Source organism: Mytilus trossulus, chromosome 3 (assembly GCF_036588685.1).
Source record: "Mytilus trossulus isolate FHL-02 chromosome 3, PNRI_Mtr1.1.1.hap1, whole genome shotgun sequence".
Taxonomy (NCBI): domain Eukaryota; kingdom Metazoa; phylum Mollusca; class Bivalvia; order Mytilida; family Mytilidae; genus Mytilus; species Mytilus trossulus.
Window position 1 is genome coordinate 82,858,871 of NC_086375.1, and position 26,481 is coordinate 82,885,351.

At 34.3% G+C, this 26,481-nt stretch overlaps 2 protein-coding genes across 4 annotated transcripts in view; one reads left to right on the forward strand and one right to left on the reverse strand.

Annotated features, from left to right (window-relative positions):
- Positions 1–8,363, reverse strand: part of LOC134712642 (vacuolar protein sorting-associated protein 4-like) — a 27,719-nt gene extending 19,356 nt beyond the window's left edge. The window contains exon 1 of one of the 2 annotated variants that reach the window (XM_063574381.1): positions 8,209–8,363. In XM_063574381.1, the coding sequence (XP_063430451.1) occupies positions 8,209–8,231 (23 nt within the window). In that variant the 5' untranslated portion in view covers positions 8,232–8,363. Of the gene's footprint in view, positions 1–3,129; positions 3,221–8,208 lie in introns of those variants that run through there. The other variant, XM_063574382.1, reaches the window with a different exon arrangement.
- Positions 2,404–26,063, forward strand: LOC134712643 (coadhesin-like). Of its 2 annotated transcripts, none has more exons than XM_063574383.1 (7): positions 2,404–2,553; positions 5,903–5,973; positions 13,026–13,199; positions 17,623–17,796; positions 20,658–20,854; positions 21,623–21,776; positions 25,787–26,063. In XM_063574383.1, exons 2-7 carry the CDS (start codon positions 5,922–5,924, stop codon positions 25,858–25,860), a joined length of 825 nt encoding a protein of 274 aa, XP_063430453.1. In that variant the 5' UTR covers positions 2,404–2,553; positions 5,903–5,921; the 3' UTR covers positions 25,861–26,063. The 2 variants fall into 2 exon arrangements, with proteins under 2 accessions (XP_063430453.1, XP_063430454.1); XM_063574384.1 differs by lacking the exon at positions 2,404–2,553 and adding an exon at positions 4,568–4,609 and having other exon boundaries at positions 25,787–26,060.
- The last annotated feature ends 418 nt before the right edge of the window (positions 26,064–26,481 follow it).

Genomic DNA, 26,481 nt, shown 5'->3' on the forward strand with positions numbered 1-26,481 from the left:
TTGCCATTTGGAAAATCTAAACTACCTGTCTTTAGAGTTTTTCGGCGATTAAACATTTCATACATTTGTTCTTTGACAGCTTAGCCAAAATCTCAGGGGATAATAAACTACATAAAGATTCCTAATGTGCCCTACTTCTTATGTGCAACTTCAAAACTTTTGGTTAAATCGCCGATCATTTAAGGTTTTTCTGATCATATTTTTTGTAATCAAGAATTAAAAGTATGAAAAAACTGTCCAATTACAAATGAATTAGTTATAAATAAAATAACATCCAGCTCGATAATAACAATGGCACATATTTCAGCATTTATTGGGTAGAACAAAAATCTAGGGTGCTCCCATAAGGCAGCTTAACTGCCTAAAAAATGCATTTTACCCTATAGACTATTTCTAGCCATGTCGGCCATCTTGGTTTGTGAGCAGGGTCATAGAACACATTTTTTAGACTAGATACCCTAATGATGATTGTGGACAAGTTTGGTTATATTTGTCTAGGTAGTTTCAGAATAGAAGATTTTTGTAAAAGATAACAAAAATTAAAAAAAAGATGTTAAAAATTTAATATAAAGGGCAAGAACTCCTTAAGGGGTCAACTGACCATTTAGATCATGTTGACTTATTTGTAGATCTTACTTTGATGAACATTATTGCTGTTTACAGTTCATCTCTATCTATTATTGTCTACAGTAATATTATTCAAGATACAAATGTAATAACCAAAAACGTCAAAATTTCCTTTAAATTACCAATTCAGGGGCAGCAATCCCACAACTGGTTGTCTGATTCATCTCAAAATTTCAGGGCAGATAGATTCTGAATTGACAACAATTTGACCTGTGTCATATTTGCTCTAAATGCTTTGGTTTCAGAGGTATAAGCCTAATAACTATATTTTAACCCTATGTTCTATTTTTAGCCATGGTGGCCATCATGTTTGGTTGGACAGGTCACCATGCACATAATTTTTAAAAAAGATACACAATGATGAATGTGGCCAAGTTTGGTTAAATTTGGCGAAAAAGAGAAAAATTTGGAAAAGTTAACGACGATGGACGACAACGACGGATGGTAACGGACGTCAAATGATGAGAAAAGCTCACAATTGACCTGTAATCCACCAATTGAGGTATATTGGTATAGACCAATTGATGTATAATGCAAGTTTTTTGTAATTAAATGCTAGTTTGAGATAGGAGCATGATTTTGCAACTTGCAACCTATTTCTAGACCCTAACCCTTTCCTCCATTGAAATTTTTTACTTGCTTACTTGATATGCATAGCATTTTTCAATAAAATGCTGAAAATATGCTTTAAGGTGGTATGGGTGTCTTCCTCCATCTTGGATTGTAAAAAACAGAGAACCAAAGGTCCATATTTTCTATCAAGTTAGCAAATTTTGATGCAGGAATGCAGATATTTAATGTGAATTTTCATTTAAAAGAACCAATTTATAAGAATATAACTTATAAATATTAATATTTCTGCAAATGTTGATTATTTTTGATTGTTTTTATTTATTTTTTTAAATTGGCATTTTAAGGGGAGGTAACTCTAAAACAGTGCATTTTCTGAAGGATTCTACATGGAATTTTCCTATTTTGTATTTTAGCCTGAAAAAATGTACGGTGACCCTATCTTTTCTTTTGATATTATCAAAGCATTGTCTGAGAGCTATCTTTTCCTTAAGTATTTAACAATTCCATCATTTTGTTTAGTTTCTAATCACAAAATGGTGTTTTTTCCTGTATAATTCATACAAAATTTGTCATTTTGTCACGTCCTGTAGCTCGAAAAGATGCGCGGTGACCTATCATTTTTATTATATTTCTCAGCATATATCAAAAGATACTACGTTTTGGCAAAGTATGAACAAATTCTATCATTTTTATTTTAGACACCCATACCACCTTAAAGTATTAATGCATTGGGAAAAACAAATATTTCATCAAATAAATTAAAGTCAGACATTCCTATGATATTCCTTTTCATATTGGATACAAATTTTATTGAGTCTACTACAGACACTCTGTAGTCAAAGTGTTTCAACTTAGGTACTACACAGGCGTCAAAAGGAGTCATTATGGAGTAAAGGGGGTGGCGTCAAAAAGCGTCATTATGGAGGGTTAATTGAGTCCTCCCAAAGTTTCAGTTTTGTCAAAGCCTGCTGCATCTCTTGAGAATGCATGTGTACAACAATTCTTTTGTTGAAACATTTGTACTATTGACCATGATTGACTTTTGATAATGAAAGTTAAGTATTAACAAAGAGCTCCATTCACCTGTGGAGTTGTACTCATGATCGCATGACTGCAGACAGTAATGATGTCCATAAACCTATTTACACTTTTGGTATTTAGCTGTATTTTGCCTCCGAATGACCTTATATCACCTCCGAATAACCTTTTGACGCCAAGCAACAATCACTTTTTAGTTGTGACGTCAAATATTTTGAATTATGAAGTCAAAGTTTACGGAACCTGTGTGATGTTATGTAATGGCGGACAAATTTGCTTACAAGTGTAAATACGTCTATTGACAGGTGATTACAGGTAAATTTGCCAATCAAGAATTGACAAGATTACAATAGAAGAAACTTCAAATACAATTATTGATTAAATGTAATATGTTATTTTACAATACTAAACTAGGAATGTTTGACAAGTTTTCATACCATAATATGTTTTTTTTTTTAAAATGCGCCATTTTGGTAGAATAATTTGTTTTGAAAAACAAGGAAGTATACACCAATTGGTATATACCATCAGAGACATATAATACATGTCTCTGATACCATTAAATGTCAATTGGTGGATTATACGTCAATTTAGGTATAATCCACCAATTGGTGGTTATTCCTGACCTGTTCAATGACTGGGGCACAGGCATTTGTTTCTATCCATAGGAAGGTCGACTAAAAAAATTTGTTTGCCACCTTCTTCTATTTATATGGCTAGTCGAACTTCCTATGGATAGAAACAAATGCCTGTGGACTTGGTAAACCTCGGATAGAAAACGCGAACCTGAACAGAGCATGTTGAGGTCTTACTTTAAGAGCAAATCAACTCTGCATATAAAACTACAGACAGTTTGAGTGGATGAGAAATGCTGCAAAATAAACATATTACCAGCTAACAAAGATTGTTCTCTTAGATCCATATTAGTTGTGTTCGTCTTTGGGCAAACCGGAAACTTCAAAACTAATATTCAGATAGTAAAATCGGTAACGCTCGAACTCCGCTTCTTATTCAGACCTCCAGAAATACTTGACTGAACCCTCCGTAATTTTACAGAATCTAGTCCTTGAAACTTCAATCTGATTCTCTACTGTAATATTATAAAGATCAACCCTGTTTGTATTGAATAACTACCAACAAACCAGCAGTGTCATGATAACAGTCAATGCTTAAAAACTCTACAGTGACACTGAACCACTCAGCCAACTGCGAAGTAATGATGTACAGAATAGTACATTGGCGGATCCAGGGGGAGGGTTCCGGGGTTAGAACCTCACTTTTTGTTATGGCCGATCAATGCATTTGAATGAGGACATGTAGTTGGACACCCCCCCCCCCCCCCCCCCCTTTTGTCCTGGGTTGGGACCTCCTCTTTTAAAATGACTTGATCCGCCCCTGTAGTACATGTAATCGTAGCAATACCACCACTAGAGCTACACAATACAACATTTGTAGCTAGAGTACACACAATACGATTTTCTTGTATCGTATGCCAGAACTTCAATAATTATACAGACATTCCTTCCACTGATTCCTTCTCCCCAGACAACATACGGATATGGAACAGCCTACAACAAACTTTGGCGAACAGTACCTCACTAGATGCTTTCAAGCAGAGGGTACTGCAGTATCCCTTAATCGCACCATCAGGCTGTTTTTAACTTGCACCTGTAAATATTTTCTGGCACCTTTGTTGTCACACTCAGCATGGGCAATAGTGCGATAATACTCAATTAGAAGAAGAATTATTCTGCTCATGTTATGTCTCTTTCTTCTCCGTGCATATTGTTTTCATGATATATCATTGGAACAGTTGCAATATAAAAGACGTATAAAAAACATGATGAATTTAATGAGCCAAAGTGCTTTTCTGGATTAACCTTTACCAAAAAAATCTGTGAAAGCTAATCATGTACGAGAAAGCCAAGAATGAACAGTTTTATAACTTACATGAATTAAAGCCGTTAACTTTTAAAGTATTTGCTCAAATTTAACAATAAGCACCAAAAAGATATCTAAAACAACCATACAATCATTTCCCCGAAGCAAATATCTATGCAAATGAAAATTGACAGTCATACATCACCATTTTTTTATATAAATGATAGCATTAGAAGATACACGACACAGGCAAACAATAATAATGATAAATCTTTTACGAAGTTATCTAAAAAATGATAATCCTATATTTATACGAATTAAATACCGACCTAAATTTTATGTCAAAATTAAACCGCACACTAAATTAAAATTGTTAATCAGAAAATAAAAAAGAATAGGATCAAAAGATTAAAAGCTTTTAAGTAATATTTCTTAATTATTTAGAACGTATCAACCTATATCCAAAAAGTGAAAATATTACCTTAGTTGGGTGAGTAAACTGTTGTAAATTTTATCTTAATAATTATGTTTTAGTATAATAGCGTACACTTTGTCAAAGACTTCTGCAGTTTTATTTCTCTATTTTTTACAAGATGTTATAAAATTGAGAATGGAAATGGGGAATGTGTCAAAGCAACAAGAATCCGGTCATAGAGCAGAGAACAGCCGAAGGCCACCAATGGGTCTTCAATGTAGCGAGAAACTCCCGCACCAAGATGGGCGTCCTTCAGCTGGCCCCTTAACAAATATGCATGTACTAGTTCAGTGATGATGGACATCATATGAACTCCGAATTATACACAAGAAACTAAGATTAAAAATCATACAAGACTAACAAAAGCCAGAGGCTCCTGACTTTGGACAGGCGCAACATTGCTTTTTTTGTAAAAGAAAAACAAAAAAACTACTCTATCTGTGATGAATTGACCAGAAATTCCTGTTTGATATGATCAACTTATAAGATTTAAATGTACAACCACATCAAATTCCGATTTATCATCATGTAAAGTTATGTAATGTTGGTTTACTCTCAAGCTAATGTTCCTCAATGATTAATGTACATAACAGAGGGGGGGGGGGGCTGTTCTCGGTAAATTCTCTTCGTAATGGGTTTATTTCGTCTGTTGTTCCAGAATGATAAGGTTTTATCCGTAATTCAATGATCTTTTCAATTATTTTGAAGTATCTAGGTCCTCCATATATAGTTTTTCGCATATATAGCATCACCCTTATTCTTGCATTGTGGTATACATTTGGTTTCTAAGAGATTCTTATCCACAATTCATACCATTGTGCATACTGTAGATAATATAAAGTTGATGTAGTATTATTGCCGATGAGACAAACATCCATCCACGTTCAAATCCAAGGGATGTAAGCATTTATAGGCAACCATGCGGCCATCTGACAACAATGAGAAAACCCCATATACAGTATGACCAGCTTTAAAACGTTACGACATGACAATTATGAAGCAATTCAATTTAGAACAGCCTCATTTATAACAAAATAATTTACAAAACACAAATATGACGAACATAAATCAACGACAACCACTTAACTACAGGCTTCTGACACAGGCACTTTCAGAAATTATTTTTCCATATTCTTTGTTATATTCAGGTATATAGGATTTTTTTTCTGAGACAAGTGCCTGTGGCTCCTGACTTGGGAAAGATGCAGGTAAAGAATTTTCGTTTATTCAATACATTTAAACGAAGACGATTATTATTCGATTTCTAACGCAATAGAATTCTGATTCCATCAAATTACTTGTTTTCAGATGACAAACTGCCATTAAGATGTTACAGAGCATAATTCCATTTCTCTGCATTGTCTCTGGAGCGCTAGCAGGTACCATCATTTATCTAGTACTAAATACATGAATTAAGTATATCTAATAAAGTGTCTTTACTCCAGTTTGTATCATCTACCCTGTATCGCATACTAGTAGCTAAAAAGTAAAATCACAAAACTACTGAACTCCGAGGAAAATTCGAAACGGAAAGTCTCTAATCAAATGGCAAAATCAAAAGCACAAACATATCAAACGAACGGATAACAACTGTCATATTCCTGGCTAGGTAAAGGCATTTTCTTATGTAGGATATTGTGGATTAAACCTGGTTGTAAAGATAGCCAAACCTCTCACTTGTATTACGTATAGTTGTCGTATTTCTTGGCATGATACGAAATAAGATAAGATAAGATCAGATTTGTTTTTCCGAATTAGGTCCCCAAAGGGGCATATACACATAACATATACACTTGTTATAACATGCAGTAATTTATATGACATTCATAAAATAAACCTTAACTATTGATATAAAGTTATACAGGCTAGTATATGTCAAATACAAAAGTATTTAAGAGTTGCTTCTCCAGAGATTTGGCAAACTTTTTTTTCTTTCATGTTCACATATAAACATTACAAAGTGGGTCATCCAAAAGAAAATTTTCATTATCCAAAATAATAAAATTAGGGATTCATGTTAAAATCTTCGGCCCTCGGGACTGATATTCTCGTGGTCATACAGCATGCCATGTATTATTCTATGTATAACACGATTTAACTTATCTCTGCCATCTTTAAGGGGGCTCGTGGGTCTAAATCAAATTTTTTATTTAATATAGGATTTCTCTATATTTTTCTATAAATGCACTAAATCTTATACTTAATAAAAATGGAAATAAACTAGAGGCTCTAAAGAGCCTGTGTCGCTCACCTTGGTCTATGTGAATATTGAACAAAGGACGCAGATGGATTCATGACAAAATTGTGTTTAGGTGCTGATGATGTGTTTGTACATCTTTCTTTACTGAACATTCTTGCTGCTTACAATTATTTCTATCTTTAATGAACTTGGTCCAGTAGTTTCAGTAGAAAATGTTAGAAAAAATTTACAAATTTTAATGAAAATTGATAAAAATTTACTATAAAGGACAATAACTCCTTAGGAGGTCAACTGACCATTTTGGTCATGTTGACTTATTTTTAGGTCTTATTTTGCTGAACATTATTGCTGTTTATAGTTTAACTCTATCTATAATAATATTTAAGATAATAACCAAAAACAGCAAAATTTCCCTAAAATTACCAATTCAGGGGCAGCAACCCAACAACGGGTGTTGGATTCACCTGAAAATTTCAGGGCAGATAGATCTTGACCTGATAAACAATTTAACTTCGAGTCAGATTTGCTCTAAATGATTTGGTTTTTGAGTTATAAGCCAAAAACTGCATTTTACCCCTATGTTCTATTTTTACCCATGGCGTCCATCTTGATTGGTTGGCCGGTTCACGCCACACATTTTTTAAACTAGATACCCTAGAGATGATTGTGGCCAAGTTTGGTTTAATTTAGCCCAGTAGTTTCAGAGGAGAAGATTTTTGTAAAAGTTAACGACGACGGACGACGACGACGGACGACGACGGACGACGACCGACGGACGACGGACGCCGGACGACGGACGCCGGACGCCAAGTGATGAGAGAAGCTCACTTGGCCTTTTAGGCCAGGTGAGCTAAAAATGGGGTCACCGTTCATTTACGCTCACAATCAGCCTTCGAAAGGTTAATGTCCTTTGTTTTCTGTTGAACTAATAGGAGAAATAGCGGTAATATCGAAATAAAAAGAGAACTAAATTATAGAAATCGCTTAAATTTTACAATTATTTAGTTTATGTACAGCTTATTCGAAAACAACAATAAAAAAAATATAGGTCACCGATGAGTTAAAAAAGATATTTCAATTTTAATGCCAAAAAAAGGCTATTTGCACAAAAGTGAGATAATTTGGAGGTTTTTCAATGATAAAAAATTATCTAAATTTCAAAAATCACCTGGGGCCTACACAAATTGATTTTTTCTGGATTTTTTTTTTGGTACCATGTGATAAAGTAACAACTATACTAAAGATAATAAATAAAATTTGTAATGAAAAATAAATGCTCATTTTTTTTCTAAAATCTTATACCCGCGAACCTAAACAGTGTGTCTCGAACTCGTCTGTGCATGGTACAGGGTGGTACCACCTACATCACTCCATTACTCTTCACCCTTAAAGTGCGACCAATTGTGCAACATACCTTTCTATATTTCTCTTCTCCATTGCCGTGAGACTTTAAATAGTGTCTATCCTACTTGACTCTATTTCCGTGCGACTTATTGTCATGCCTATCTTTACCATATAAATCGAGATATCAAATAAGCCATCATACATTTTACTGTTTTTACGCATTTTCGTATCTTTTTCAAGTTTAAGTCTTTAGTCCGGGATATTCATAATCGGTATACAATTTATACAATCCTTGTTTAAATTTGTTGAAAACATATTAAATACGATTTCGTGCGAAAATCTGTTATAATTGTGAAGCATGATACTTTCGGCATGGATTAGACCTATCAAGTATGAAAGTTAAATGTTCACTGTTGTCCCCATTGATATCATCATTGCCTCATGTATTGTATGTTATGTGTTATGTTGATGAAAAAAGTTTTCCTTCCAGACACGTTTCTCACCTTATGGTTCAAATGCCATCATTAAAAGAAACTTGAGGATACATTTATACTTAGAGAAACTTAAGGATGTACTGTACATTTGTACTAAGAGAAACTTAAGGATGTACAGTACATTTATACTATTTACCGATCACACTATAAGAAACTTAAGGATGTACTGTGCATTTATACTATTTACCGATCACACTATGAGAAACTTAAGGATGTACTGTACATTTAAACGATGATTCAAAATTTACTCCAATTTTTGATACATACCCTACTGAAAAAAACATTATGACAAGAAAAAGTCGAGACCAAAAAATTGATCAAAGAGGCAAAGAAGTTTTGGATTTTTGCATTAGTAAACAAATAAGAATTTTAAATGGCAGAGTTCTTGGTGATACATTTGGTAATTTTACTTGCTATACCCCCAACGGTGCAAGTGTGGTTGATTATGTTGCTGTGTCGGAAGAAATTCTTGAAAATGTACTGTATTTTAAAGTATCCAGATTTATTCCCACATTATCTGATTGTCATTGTAAACTTGAGTGGGAATTATCTGCAAAATATTGTGTTCCTGGAGAAAATGATATTCCAATCCAGTTGAAAAATATGACACCTAATTATATCTGGACTGACTGTTCAGCAATAAAATTTCAAGAAACACTTTCTTCAGATACACTACAAAACTACATACTAGAATTCAACAACAGCACAATTCAATTTACTCAGACATCAGTAGATGAAGCATCATCAAAACTTTCAAACATCTTTTTATCAGCAGCAAATCTATCACTTAAACGACCTTTAAAAAAACACACAAACAAACAAAAAAACAAAAAGTGGTTTGATGCAAGTTTACAACAAGCTCGAACTAACTTGCTTAATTATGGAAAAATTTATTCAAGATTTCCATATGATCCAATTATCAAAAATCACTTTTATAAACTGAATCGTGAATACTCCAAACTAAGGAAATATAAATACAAACAATACAAACAATCATTGATTAGTCAGCTGGACTCCTTGCACGAAGAGAATCCAAAACTGTATTGGAACTTAATTAATGAACTACAGGAAAAAAATGAAACTAAAAAAAAATGTGGAGTACAACCATCAACTTTGATATCACATTTCCAAAAGTTGTCACAACTGAAAGGTGAATTTCAAAGTAGATATACAGAGCTATGTGAAAAACTGAAACAGTTAGAAAACTCAAAATGTTTCAACGAGTTGGACTCCGTTATCACTGAGTCCGAAATATCCAAAGCCATTTGCAATAAATCATCAGGCTTGGATAACATTAGTAATAATATGATAAAGAATGGAAAGACTTTCCTTTTAAAAAGTTTTCAACAGATGTTTAATACTTGCCTGTCTTCAGGTATATACCCAACATCTTGGGCTGAAGGTTATATTACACCAATTTTTAAAAGCAACGATACAAGTGACCCTAACAATTATAGAGGAATAACAATAACAAGTGCAATTGGAAAGCTTTTTAATAGAATATTAAGTCTAAGACTGGACAAATTTCTTCAGGAACATAATATTATACATGATAGTCAAATTGGATTCACAAGGAAAGCCAGAACTGTAGATCATATGTTTATTTTAAACTGTCTTATTAACAAATACTGTAATTCAAAAGAAGGTAGACTGTTTGCCTGTTTTGTTGATTTTCAGAAGGCTTTTGATACTGTTATACATACAGGGATCAAGATTAAATTACTAGATATTGGTGCTGGGTCTTATTTTTATAACATTATTAAAAGTATGTATGAAATTAGCAAATCATGTGTCAAAATTCAAAATCAAGTAAGTGATTTTTTCCCATTAGATATTGGAGTCAAACAAGGTGACAACCTCAGTCCGAATTTATTCAAGATATTCATAAATGATTTGCCCAGATATTTGTCAGATACTAGAGACCCAGTTAATGTCAATGACAAAGATCTACATTGTTTAATGTATGCTGATGATATTGTTTTATTATCTACATCAGCTGAAGGACTACGAGAAAAGCTGGGAATGCTTGATAAATTTTGCAAAGATTGGTGTCTCAATGTGAATACTAATAAGACAAAGGTGCTGATTTTCAACAAGGCAGGCAGACATGTAAAACAGATATTCACATTTCAGAATATAAATCTGGAATGTGTTTCAAAATACAAATACCTAGGTTTATATTTAAGCTCATCTGGTTCATTCAGTTATGCTCAAAATGAACTATACAAAAAATCCCTGAAAGCTCATTTCAAATTAAGGAAAGATCTTTTATCACTTAATCCTGATGTAAAAACAAGTATTCATGTTTTTGACCACACTGTAAAACCTATTTTATTATATGGTAGCGAAATATGGGGGATGTTTAATTCTCTTTCCTCTAAATGTAAGAAGGAAGATATATCTTTTGAAAAATTATATTCAGGTTTACCCTGTGAGAAACTTCATATAAAATTTTGTAAATTTATACTTGGGGTACACAAGAAAACAACAAATGCTGCAGTGTTATCTGAACTTGGAAGATTTCCAATATATTTTAATATTATAAAAGGAATGTTATTGTACTGGTATAGATTAGAAAATTTAGGTGATAATTTTCCTCTATTAAAAGAGGCATATACACAATCAAAGACAATACATCACATGAATATAACATCATGGTATGGTTCAATAAATGTTGTTTTTAAAATACTTGGTATTGACTATACAAATGCCATAAATGCTCCATTTTGTGAATCCTTATACAAATTTAAGAAATATATACAAACCAAGCTATCAATATTGTTTATTAGCTGTTGGAAAAAACAAATAGATAAATTTTCAGACAGTAAACTGAAAACCTACCTTTTATATAAAACAAATTTTGGTTTTGAAAAATATCTAACATTGATCAAGAATTTTGAACTTAGAAGAAGTTTTACTAAATTACGTGTATCTTCTCATAGATTACAAATAGAATTAGGTAGATATCAGGGTATTCCCCGAATTAACAGAATATGTAATAAATGTTCTTCCAATACTGTCGAAGATGAGGCTCATTTTCTATTTGATTGTAACAAATTTGAGGATGATAGAAATTGTATGTTAGCTAGTATTGCACAATATAATTCTTATTTTAATCATATGAACAGTCAAAGCAAAATTATCTGGTTATTTAGTGTAGAAAATGTTGAGTTACTTAAAATAATATGTAATTTTATATACAAACATCTTCCTTAGTGAAGATTAGTTAAAGGAGATCTATGTGTGTATATACATTTGATTGGACATAGAAAATTATATTCATCTGAATATCACAAACATACTAGCCGATTAAAAAAAAAAAATTGTTAAGATATATTATTTATTCAAATGTTCTCTTATATCCTTGAGGCATCGTCCCCTGGTATCAACTGCATTCAAGTTACCTATGATGCTTCCTTGTTTGCTTTTGATACAGGTAGGAAAGAGACATTTACACACATTTTACATGCCTATGGCCCATAAGGTATCGCCCCCTGGTGTCAGCTGCCTTTAGGAAACCATAATGCTTTCCTATTTGCTGCTGACACAGGATGAGTCATGGACATGTTTAATTTCTACTTTCTTTTTGGCTAATTATTATATATTTAATTGATCCAACTTTTTGTGTACTATACATATGTGGATATCTATTTTTCTTTTTTTTTCTTTTTGGGCTACTTGTTTGTTATCTATATCAACCACACTTGCAATAAAATGCATTAGTATTAAAAAAAACATACTATAGATTCTTTATCTGCGTATTCTTTAAGAACTTAAATAGTTCTCGTTTAACTTTTTTTTTTTTTTTATCTCATTGTTTGTATTGTATTAATTATTGATGTTGTAATGTTTTATGCCCTTTGGGGCCCATAATTGGAAAATAAAATATCTTATCTTATCTTATCTTATACTATTTTGGGTCCACCCTATGAGAAAGTAAAGGATGTACTGTACATTTATACTATTTACCGATCCACATTATGAGAAACTTAAGGATGTACTGTACATTTATACTATTTACGGATCTACACTATAAGAGAGTTAAGGATGTACTGTACATTCATACTATTTACGGATCCACACTATGAGAAAGTTAAGGATGTACTGTACATTTAAACTAATTACGGATCCACATTATGAGAAACTTAAGGATGTACTGTACATTTATACTATTTTGAATCCACCCTATGAGAAACTTAAGGATGTACTGTACATTTATTCTATTTACGGATCCACACTATGAGAAAGTTAAGAATGTACTGTACATTTATACTATTTACGTATCCAAAATATGAGAAACTTAAGGATGTACTGTACATTTATTCTATTTACGGATCCACACTATGAGATGATTCAGAATGTACTGTATTTAATACTGTCATTTGATTTTCAGTTGATGGGAATTGGTCTGCTTGGGGATCCTGGGGTGGATGTTCACAGACATGTGGATCTGGCACCAGATATAGGTCACGGTCTTGTTCAAATCCGTTCCCGTCTTTCAATGGTGCGGATTGTGTTGGTGATACACAGGTGTCACAAACATGTAATACAAATACCTGTCCGGCAGGTAAGTTGACAAACATGTAATACAAATACCTGTCCGGCAGGTAAGTTGACAAACGTGTTATACAAATACCTGTCCGGCAGGTAAGTTGACAAACATGTAATACAAATACCTGTCCGGCAGGTAAGTTGACAAACATGTAATACAAATACCTGTCCGACAGGTAAGTTGACAAACATGTAATACAAATACCTGTCCGGCAGGTAAGTTGACAAACATGTAATACCAATACCTGTCCGGCAGGTAAGTTGACGAACATGTAATACAAATACCTGTCCGGCAGGTAAGTTGACAAACATGTAATACAAATACCTGTCCGGCAGGTAAGTTGACAAACATGTAATATAAATACCTGTCCGGCAGGTAAGTTGACAAACATGTGATATAAATACCTGTCCGGCAGGTAATTTGACAAACATGTAATACAAATACCTGTCCGGTAGGTAAGTTGACAAACATGTAATACAAATACCTGTCCAGCAGGTAAGTTGGAAAACATGCAAAACAAGTACTTGTCCAGCAGGTAGGTTGAAAAACATGTAATACAAATACCTGTCCAGCAGGTAAGTTGGCAAACATGTAATATATAAATACCTGTCCAGCAGGTAAGTTGGCAAACATGTAATACAAATACCTGTCCAGCAGGTGAGTTTGCAAACATTTAATACAAATACCTGTCCAGCAGGTAAGTTGACAAACATGTAATACAAATACCTGTCCAGCAGGTAAGTTGGCAAACATGTAATACTTAGTATACAAATACCTGTCCAGTAGGTAAGTTGACTATCAATGTAATACAAACACCTGTCCAGCAGGTTAGTTGACAAACATGTAATACAAATACCTGTCTAGCAGGTAAGTTGGCAAACATGTAATACGAAAACCTGTCCAGCGGGTAAGTTGACAAACATGTAATACAAATACCTGTCCAGCAGGTAGGTTGACTAACATGTAATACAAATACCTGTCCAGCAGGTAAGTTGACAAACATGTAATACAAATACCTGTCCAGCAGGTGGGTTGATTAACATGTAACAGGTCGAGAACTCTAGATTTTCTGACGTCAGAATATCTTTGCATAGTAATTTCCAAAACACAAGGCCAATATGGCCTTGAACAACTGACCAATCGACTCAATGAACTTCAATGCATTGTGGGCTACTACGAGTAAACTACTACTTAAAACACTTGGAATTAGTGGTAAAACAGTCAACTAATATATTGTCTGGGACTCTCATTACCAAAGTTTTTATTCTGAAAATATATTTAATGTAAAATATATAACGTAATCTTTAATTTGCATGCTCAGATTAAAAAAAATATTGTTTATTGGCTTCACGATTCGACTTTCTATTTCGTCTTGCAAAAGTAGTTGAACCGGTTTTGTGCATTGTTATGAATTGAACCTACATTTATTTCACGACATGACAGTGCAATATTTAATGAAGTGACCACTGTCCAGTAAGAAAATCATTTGAGCTCTTTTAAACCTGCATAATGTCATTCCAAAATCATTTCTGCCTAGAAAAACACGAAAACTTATATTGAAACACTTCTTTCTGTACTGAATGTGTATTTTTTTTATCAGGACCTGAACTAATGGTAAGAACATCATAATATTCAGTATGCTAAAAATAAGTGTTATGAAAGCGGCAGGGGCGGACCCAGCCATTTTAAAAAGGGGGGTCCTAACCCTGGACAAAAGGGGAGGGGTTTCCAACTACATGTCCCGAACCAAATGCACTGATCGTCCTAAGAAAGGGGGTCCATCCCCCGGAACCCCCGCCCCCTGGATCCGCCACTGAGCGGGTACGGTATATAGCTCAATACATTTTTTTATAGTTTCATACATTTATATATAATATCCGTTACCAATTTTGTCACAAAATATACCTCAGAGGTTTTTTATCGTTCAGCTGCTGTCCTGTTGACATATGTAACATATCTCCAATATTAAAAGTCTCTGGATCATAGTGGTGCCATATGACCTATTATTGTTTTTTCTTTCTAAAACGTGCTTTGTATATAGAAATAAGAAGATAAGGTATGAGTGCCAAAATGATTGATACATCTTTCCGACAAAGACATGATTTAGTAAAGTTAGCAGTCATAGGTTCAATGCTGAAAAGTAAGCTATTAATGAAAAAAATACTTGTGTAAAACAATCCCTCCCCCCAAAAAAACAACAAAAAAACGGCCCAATTAAATATATAAAAGGACAAGAAATATATCCTATAAAAAAAATATATTGTATAGGAGCCTGTATTTCAGTGGTTGTCATTTGTTTATGTGTTACATATTTGTGTTTCGTTCATTTATTTTTATATTATTAAGGCCGTTAGTTTTCTCGTTTGAATTGTTTTACATTGTCATATCGGGGCCTTTTATAGCTGACTATGCGGTATGGGCTTTGCTCATTGTTGAAGGCCGTACGGTGATCTATAAATGTTAATTTCTGTATCATTTTGGTCTCTTGTGGACAGCTGTCTCATTGGCAATCATATCACATCTTCTTTTTTTTTTATTTTAGATCCAACGCTGGCAATTTTCACAAAACATATAAAATATTCAACCTTGTCGCACATACATATGAATAAAATCATTACAGCTTATTTCCTAATGCACGTAGATCAAAACTTTGGTTAGCTTGCTTGCTTTGTTTGTATATTGTATAAAATATGAAATATACTAGTTAAACTATGCCTATATATATATATACCAAATACCGTTTCGATCCCTAACATCACTGAAGAGACATTTATTGTCGAAATCCGGATATGGTGTACTAAAGAAATATTGACACCGAATGTTTGTGGCACAACATCCTGTCCACAAGTTAACAAATTTTTTTTCTGTGACGTATTAAATTTATATTAGGATCCATTTTGTTACATCTTGTGATCAATTTTATTTGGCAATCGTCAATGGCAGTCAGCAGGGTTAAAGAACATCAGTTGTTCGACCTGTTAGTCAAATGCGTTTTGTTTAAATATTCTTTTTCACTCTTTTGGAATTTTTTTTTTGAGACAAGTGCCTGTGACCGGCTGTTATCGACGGATTACTTTACACTAGTAAGTTTGTCTCATGGGTAATTGTGTTTTTCGCTGTTGTTTCGTTGCTGTCTGGTGGACAAATACATGATATGTCTGTGCCATCATCAAACATGTTAATGGCTATAATATATCGGGTAATTCAAACCCTTTTTTCTTCGCATAGAAACAACTCTTCGTTAATCTGAGCATGGAAGTAATACTTTATATCACGAACTATAAATGAGGATACACAAAATGAAAAACTAAGCGAAATTGTGAATCCCGCATTGCACGAAAAAATGTGTTGTATTTCAGTAAATAACACGTGTTCTTGGTTGATTGTAAACACGTAGTTGTCCATCATGCATTGTGACTCATTCAGTGGATTGGTCAAAAACCTAGGTAAAAATAAATTGCGTAACATGTAAATAAACAATTACATGTGCGAGAACATAAGTATGCTAATTTATGTATTTCCATATAAGGTAGTGGTCCTGACCGGTGTAATACAAATACCTGTTTAGCAGATAAGTTGACAAAAATGTAATACAAATACCTGTCCAGCAGGTAAGTTGATAAACATGTAATACAAATACCTGTCCAGCAGGTAAGTTGACAAACATGAAATACAAATACCTATCTAGCAGGTAAGTTGACAAACATGAAATACAAATACCTGTCTAGCAGGTAAGTTGACAAACATGTAATACAAATACCTGTCCAGCAGGTAAGTTGACAAAGATAAGGAGTTCCGCGGAACCATGTGTCTCGCCTGCTTCTGTCAGTGTTAGAGTTGTAATTTTGTAGTTTGGTGTAATATAGTGTGTCCATTAATCAGTAAAATACAGAATTTAATAAAAAAATCAAACTTTTAGTATGCAGCTATTTTATATATCAAATTGGTTGATCCGTAGATTTACTGACAGTGTTACCTGAAGCAATGTTATAGTGATCCGGTGATTTACTGACAGTGTTGCCTGAAGCAATGTTATAGTGATCCGGTGGTTTACTGACAGTGTTGCCTGAAACAATGTTATAGTGATCCGTGGATTTACTGACAGTGTTGCCTGAAACAATGTTATAGTGATCCGTGGATTTACTGACAGTGTTGCCTGAAACAATGTTATAGTGATCCGTGGATTTACTGGCAATATTGTCGGAATGACCCCGTTGATTGAATCACTTGTGATTCGTAGATTTATTGATTCACTATAATGCACCACATATAAATATATGCATTAAAAAGAACAAAATTAATTTACATTCTCCTTGTCTTTAATAATTAAGTGCGTCCATTCGAAAGTTTACTATTAATACACACATAAACATTCTTGAGTGAAACCTTCTGGAAATCTTGGTTCATCTTTCTATTGAGTACTTATATATGTATTTAGTGAATGGTGCGTGGTCTGACTGGGGAGACTGGGGCGACTGCTCTAATGCCTGTGGATCAGGAACTAAGACAAGAACCAGGGATTGTACAGACCCAACTCCCATGTACGGGGGATCAGATTGTTCAGCCTCAAACACACAGTCACAAAGTGACATTTGTACAGGGCCATGTGCAGGTAGGTCGATCGTAATTATATATTGAATGATACGAACATTCTAACAAAAATATTCTCATTTAGATTTTTAATTAAAGATCTAACCAAGTTAATATTTAGCTAAAACCGTATTTATTAAGAAACAGGAATGATTTAAATGACTTAAATTTCACCCTCACTATACTAGTATCCGAAAGCTTAAGAATTGCGTATTAGTTCTGACTAATCGAGACAGTGTAATAACAATAAAATAATTTCTATCAGAATCTTTATATACACTAGAACACACCCGTGATATCGCGGGTCCGTGAAGGAATTAAGGTATATAACTATGCGCAAGCCTTATTTTAGTATTAGTATTGTCATCTGATAAAGTCATGCCGATTATAAGATACACAGTTTTTCTCTGCTTTCAAATCTTTCTGTTTGAACCCGTCGAAAACTGGAACTTATCAATTATTGGTAATATTAATTATTTGGAAAACAAAAGGTCCTGGAATGGAGTATTTTTTAATCAACAACATTGTCCTATATTAGTTATAAATAAAGATGAATTCTTTGATTCGCTGTTTTACGTCATGTATGCCCACTAACAAATTGAAAACTGTTCCTCATTTTTAGACTTGTTATCTTAGAAAGTCTTACTGATTAAAATACTACAATAGGTAGCTATTTGACAATTTATTAGTGTCAACCCTGTGATTATGACCCGTGTATATAGCATATTAACCCTGAATACACCGTTTGGTGTGCGCCTGTCAGATGCGGAACGTACAGATTAGGTAATAGGTAACAGGTGAATATACTATTGGTATCGGTATCGGACTCGACCCGGAACTTCTTAATTATTGCCAATATTAATTACGTGGAAAACAAAAGGGCCTGGAGTGGTTTTATTTTCAATCTACACCTTTGTACTATATTAGTGATATATAAAGTTGAATTGTTTGATTCGTCGTTTTTACGTGATGACGGCTGAAAAATTGGACTTCGTAATTTTAGTATTACAGATTTACCTTCGAGCAACGATGAAGATTCGAAATCCGCATCTGGTACAGTTAGAACCAGCTTATACAAGTCAAAAACAAACTATTATTTCACATCTGAAACCACCCAGATATATCAACAAATAGGGTATCACTAGATAGGGTATCACCAAATAGGGTATCACTAGATAGGGTATCACCAAATAGGGTATCATCAAATAGGGTATCACCAAATAGGGTATCATCAAATAGGATATCACCAAATAAGGTATCACTAGATATGATATCACCAAATAGTGTATCATCAAATAGGGTATCACTAGATAGTGTATCTTCAAATAGGGTATCACAATATAGGGTATCGCCTAATAGGGTACCAATAGGGTATCACCAGATAGGGTATCACTAAATATTGTATCACTAGATAGTGTATCATCAAATAGGGTATCACAAGATAGGGTAACACCTAATAGGGTACGAAATAGGGTATCACAAGATAGGGTATCACCAGATAGGATATCACTAAATATTGTATCACCAAATAGGTTATCGTCAAATAAGGTATCGCCAAATAGGGTATCACCAAATAGGGTATCACCAAATAAGGTATCACTAAATAGTGTATCATCAAATAGGGTATCGCCAAATAGTGTATTATCAAATAGGGTATCGCCAAATAGGATATCACCAGATAGGGTATCACCAAATATTGTATCGCCAAAAAGGGTATCACCCAATAATGTATCATCAAATAGGGTATCGCAAAATAGGGTATCACCAGATAGGATATCACTAAATAGTGTATCATCAAATAGGGTATCACCAGACAGAGTATCACCAGATAGGGTATCATCAAATAGTGTATCATCAAATAGGGTAACACCAAATAGTGTATCACTAAATAGTGTATCATTTTGCATGAGGAAGTTAAACGTGTTTCTAATGAACAAGGGTTCAGACACTGAAATGTTCCGACCATTGATTTTATGTGGAAAGTCTCAAATATAAAGGTTTTTAACTGCAAGTATGAAATACTCTCAACATTTTTATAGGTCCATGACAATGAGATCAAGGACGGATAAATCCTGATAGACATCAGTGATCACCTTACAATTATTCCGTACACCAAATACAGTTGAACTATTGCGTATGACAATTGAAAACAAACCAAAACACAAAACTTTGAAAATAGGTCAAGGTCTGATTGTACCTGCTAACAGACAGGTAAACCTTACAACCTTTCCATATGTGCCAAGTAAAGTTAACCCACTACTTAAAAAGAAAAAAAAAGAAAAAAATACAAAAGCCAAACAATGACCAATTTATCATGAAAACGAGGTAAAAGTCAGATGATACCCACCAGACAGACATGTTCAACTTACGATTACTCCGTACATAACGTATAGTTGACCTACTGCTTATTGTATCAGAGAACTATGCAGGCATAATCGTGTAAGGTTAACTCTAATCAATGATTCATATAATGAGGCCAAGGTCAATTGAAGTAAGTCTGACAGAAATATTGACATTGCAAGGACTCCATTATGATACACCAACTTTATTTATCATATTAATCATATAATAATTGAGAAATTCACATGACAAAAAAATGTATGTTTTTTCAAGCAGTCACTGAACTATAAAAATAAGGTCAAGGACAATAGTTATCGTTACGTGTATATGATATCCGGATACATGGTATGGAGCACCCAAGTCTTCTAACTCATGAAATATAAAGCTTTATACAAATAGTTTACATTGCCGTAGTCGCGGTAATCCCAATGTCTCGCTTATTTCGATTTTTGTCGCAGACAAAAATTAAAAGAGAATTACATTCCATACCAATTCAATGCGTATGGTGATTTTACCTTATTGAAATATAGTATTTAAATTCAGTTGATGGTGTATGGGGTAGCTGGGGTTCGTATGGGGACTGTACTCATACATGTGGAGGAGGGAAGAAAGCTAGGAGACGTTCTTGTGACAATCCAGTACCCTCCAATGGGGGAGACGACTGTTCCGGAGATACTTACGACATAGCAGATTGTAACACCGGGGCATGTTCCGTTCCGGCAGCAGGAACATATGTTCAGGTAGGCTTCAAATCAGACATTATCTGCTCCAGGATCATATGTCTAGGTAGCATTCAAATTTAAATCATTGGATCCAGGTTCATATGTTCAGGTAGGCTTTAAATTAGAAATCATTGGCTCCAGGATCGTATGCTCAGGTAGGCTTCAAATTAAAAATCATCGGCTCCAGGATCAAAATATATAAATGTCTAGGGGCCAGCTGAAGGACGCCTCCAGGTGCGGAATTTCTCGCTGCATTTAAGACCCGTTGGTGACCTTCTGCTGTTGTCTGTTCTATGGTCGGGTAATTGTCTCTTTGACACATTCCCCATTTCCATTCTCAATTTGATTTAAATTTGAAAGCATCGGCTCCAGGATCATATGTTCAGGTAGACTTCAAATCAGAAATCATCGGCTCCAAGATGAACTGTTCAGGTAGGCTTCAAATTAAAAATCATCGACGAGGAAACATGCAATGAAACTTCAAAATAATAAATCTAACTGCAAATACTGCAATATCTGACACAAACGGATTTTAAGCCAGGTGAATAAAAAACAATTTATTAAAAAATACCCTTGATAATTAATTATTGACTTCTAATAATGATCAATAATGTACAAGAACGAAAACAATGTTATCAAATAATCATTTCACACATTTATCTAGACCTAACAATGATTTTTTTTTGGAAGAATTGCTTCTGATTGATGTTTTGAATTGATGAACATTCATCTTTTCATTTATTATCTCTATAATGTTTATAATGGTTTTTATTGTAAATATTTTAGATTTGTCCAACAGGATTTTTTACATGTGAATCTGGAATAGTTGGTTGCATCAATAATACATTACAATGTGATTGTACAAACCACTGTTCTGATAGCAGCGACGAATCTACATCATATGCCTCGTGTCCAGCTGTCCCAACATGTACAGGTTCTGGTGAGTAACAATCTAAAGCGACAACACTTGCAGAGGGTCTGGTGAGTAACAATTTATCGTGTGTGTGTGCCACAACACTTGTAGAGGGTCTGGTGAGTAACAATCTGTCATGTGTGTGCCAGAACACTTGAAGAGGATGCAGTGAATAACAATCTATGTTTTTTTTTTGCCAGAAACACTTATAGAGGGTCTGATGAGTAACAATCTATGTGTTGTGGGCCACAATTCATGTACAAGTTCTCGTGAGTAACAGTCTATGGTGTGTGTGCCACAACACTTGTAGAGGGTCTGGTGAGTAAAAATCTATGGTGTGTGTGCCACAACACATGTACAGGTTCTGGTGAGTAACAATGTATCGTGTGTGTGTGCCACAACACTTGTAGAGGGTCTGGTGAGTAACAATCTATCACGTGTGTGCCACAACACATGTACAGGTTCTCGTGAGAAACAATCTATCGTGTGTGTGTGCCACAACACATGTACATGTTCTGGTGAGTAACAATCTATCATGTGTGTGCCACAACACTTGTGGAGGGTCTGGGGAGTAACAAACTATGTGTTGTGTGCCACAACACTTGTAGAGGGCCTGGTGAGTAAAAATATATCTTGTGTGTGCCAGAACACTTGTAGAGGATGCAGTGAATAACAATCTGTGTTTTTTTTTTGTGCAAGAAACACTTATAGAGGGTTAAACCCATGTACCATATTGTCAACTATAATTCACAATCTTTATTTAAAATCTTTACTGACGTTTCAGTTGCATCATAATCTAAGTGCTGAATGTTCATTTCTACTCAAATATATATATACTTATGACATTTTAAACGTCGCAGTGACGTCTAAATAAATATTACGCAAGTGATGAGTGTTCTTACGTGTGTTTTTGAGCTGCATTTCTGTCACGTAGTGTTGTCATTTTGGCAATTTTTAACATTGAAATATAAGTTGGATGTTTGGCTAGCCATGAAACCAGGTTCAACCAACCGTTTTTTTTCTTCTTAAAATGTCCTGTACCAAGACAGACATATGGCAGTTATTATCAATAGTTGTTTCTATGTATTAAATTGACGGGGTTTTTTTCTTTCTTATTTTTTTCTTCTTTCTTCCCCCCCTCTGTCTTTTGACATAAATTCATATGGATATTTAAATAGATTTAACATTCTATACATGCATGCTCATACCTATATTTTGTATTATATTGCTATAAACGTTAAATGGAGAAGACTTCATAAATCTGCTTAACTTGTGTCTTATCCAATATTTGTACTTGATCAAATAAAATAAACATTTAATTCTTTGTAAAATCCATGTATAATTGCTGGCGGAATATACTTAGTATTGGAACCAAGTTTTGCATACACAATTCTGTCAGAAAATTTAAAATTTGAAAGAAGAAGAGAAAGGGAAATAGCATGTGATAATTGGCGCTTGTTTTTGTTGCACTTCAGTGTTCCTGTTATTTCTCTGTTGCTTCACACCATGGTTTGAAGCTATCAGTGTTTCTGGTGTTCCTTTGTTGCTTCACACCATGGTTTGGAGCTATCAGTGTTTCTGTTATTCCTATGTGGCTTCACACCATGGTTTGGAGCTATCAGTGTTTCTGTTATTTCTCTGTTGCTTCACACCATGGTTTGGAGCTATCAGTGTTTCTGTTATTTCTCTGTTGCTTCACACCATGGTTTGGAGCTATCAGTGTTTCTGTTATTCCTTTGTTGCTTCACACCATGGTTTGGAGCTATCAGTGTTTCTGTTATTCCTTTGTTGCTTCACATCATGGTTTGGAGCTATCAGTGTTTCTGTTATTTCTTTGTTGTTTCACACCATGGTTCGGAGCTATCAGTGTTTCTGTTATTTCTCTGTTGCTTCACACCATGGTTTGGAGCTATCAGTGTTTCTGTTATTCCTTTGTTGCTTCACACCATGGTTTGGAGCTATCAGTGTTTCTGTTATTCCTTTGTTGCTTCACACCATGGTTCGAAGCTATCAGTGTTTCTGGTGTTCCTTTGTTGCTTCACACCATGGTTTGGAGCTATCAGTGTTTCTGTTATTCCTTTGTTGCTTCACACCATGGTTCGAAGCTATCAGTGTTTCTGGTGTTCCTTTGTTGCTTCACACCATGGTTTGGAGCTATCAGTGTTTCTGTTATTCCCTTGTTGCTTCACACCATGGTTTGAAGCTATCAGTGTTCCTGGTGTTCCTTTGTTGCTTCACACCATGGTTTGGAGCTATCAGTGTTTCTGTTATTTCTTTGTTGCTTCACACCATGGTTTGGAGCTATCAGTGTTTCTGTTATTCCTTTGTTGCTTCACACCATGGTTCGGAGCTAACAGTGTTTCTGTTATTCCTTTGTTGCTTCACACCATGGTTTGGAGCTATCAGTGTTTCTGTTATTCCTTTGTTGCTTCACACCATGGTTTCGAGCTATCAGTGTTTCTGGTGTTCCTTTGTTGCTTCACACCATGGTTTGGAGCTATCAGTGTTTCTGGTGTTCCTTTGTTGCTTCACACCATGGTTTGGAGCTATCAGTGTTTCTTGTGTTCCTTTGTTGCTTCACACCATGGTTTGGAGCTATCAGTGTTTCTGGTGTTCCTTTGTTGCTTCACACCATGGTTTGGAGCTATCAGTGTTCCTGGTGTTCCTTTGTTGCTTCACACCATGGTTTGGAGCTATCAGTGTTTCTTGTGTTCCTTTGTTGCTTCACACCATGGTTTGGAGCTATCAGTGTTTCTGTTATTCCTTTGTTGCTTCACACCATGGTTTGGAGCTATCAGTGTTCCTGGTGTTCCTTTGTTGCTTCACACCATGGTTTGGAGCTATCAGTGTTTCTGTTATTTCTTTGTTGCTTCACACCATGGTTTGGAGTTATCAGTGTTTCTGTTATTTCTTTGTTGCTTCACACCATGGTTTGGAGCTATCAGTGTTTCTGTTTTTTCTTTGTTGCTTCACACCATGGTTTGGAGCTATCAGTGTTTCTGTTATTTCTTTGTTGCTTCACACCATGGTTTGGAGCTATCAGTGTTTCTGTTATTCCTTTGTTGCTTCACACCATGGTTCGGAGCTATCAGTGTTTCTGTTATTTCTCTGTTGCTTCACACCATGGTTTGGAGCTATCAGTGTTTCTGTTATTTCTTTGTTGCTTCACACCATGGTTTGGAGCTATCAGTGTTTCTGGTGTTCCTTTGTTGCTTCACACCATGGTTTGGAGCTATCAGTGTTTCTGGTGTTCCTTTGTTGCTTCACACCATGGTTTGGAGCTATCAGTGTTTCTGGTGTTCCTTTGTTGCTTCACACCATGGTTTGGAGCTATCAGTGTTTCTGGTGTTCCTTTGTTGCTTCACACCATGGTTTGGAGCTATCAGTGTTTCTGTTATTTCTCTGTTCTTTCTTATTGTTGATGTGTTTCCCTCGGTTTTAGTTTGTAACCTGGATTTGTTTTCCCTCAATCGATTTATGACCTTTGAACAGCGGTATACTACTGTTGTCATTATTTACACGATAGAAAAATTTCCACTACTGCTGATATCTGTAATTTCCGATGCCAAATAATGACTTTATCATACCTCATAATTGCTACAAACACATTTTGAATATACAAGATAATTTTAAGATAAATTTAATATATAGATTTCTAAAGAAGATATGGTATGAGTGCCAATTAGTCAATTCACCATTCAAGTCACTGTTTGTAAAAGAAAAACCATTATAGGTCAACGTACGTGTAGGCACAAAAGTCAAATTAAAAAAAAATGTTTTGTTATATCCAATATACTTGACTATTTAAAAGTTTAAACTATTTTTTGTTGGATATTCATTCTTGTAAATTTGTTGACTTTGATATGTTTTATCGTTCCAGTAAGTAATGTCACAACATGTGTATGACATTGTTATTCCTTGATATAACCAAACAAAACTATTAATTGAATGACCAAAATATAACGAAGAAAATTGTTTTCATTGTTGTTTGTCCTCTTGGTAAACAATTTATTGTCATGTTTTTGCTTTCGTTTCAGATGTAAAGAGCAGCATAACCATATGTCTACTTTTGGGTTTAATGCGATTTGTTGTTGAGAAGATAATTATTTGAGATCGTTATGAAATGTTCAGAACGAATGTCATTGTGTAATGAACTTATTCATCAACATAGCTTGTATGATATATTGTGAACCATTCTGTTACAAGGGCTTGATGTTATGTGTTATGAAAGAAGTACTTCACTTGTAAGATAAATGCATTTATATATATAAGTTTTTTTGTTATTTTTTACTAATCTTAATGCGTATTTTTTTATTTATATTCAACAGGAACGCTCAGAGCCAAATATTTAAAAAGGCAATTTGATACATATAAGAACCGGAACAGTAATGGTAAAAGAAATCTCGAACTGAATTCCCTTCTGAAATCTAATTATATAACATGTAATGAGTGTTTCAGCCTTGGAATGAACATCTTGAAGTTCTTGCAATGGCGAATTTCAAAAGAAATATAAGTTTATTGTAAATAATAACAATACGGAACAATGAAATGAACTTTCTTTGACTTGTCAATATACAAAAAGCCTATTTCATTATAGTCTGGTATGAATAAATATACAATTTCCTTGACACATATGATGTCTGGTGTTGTCCAGTCCAGTTAAATCAAGTATTGGACAAATATTGTTGACTAAGATTTGAACGTACATAAAAAAATATATTTCAGTACACAA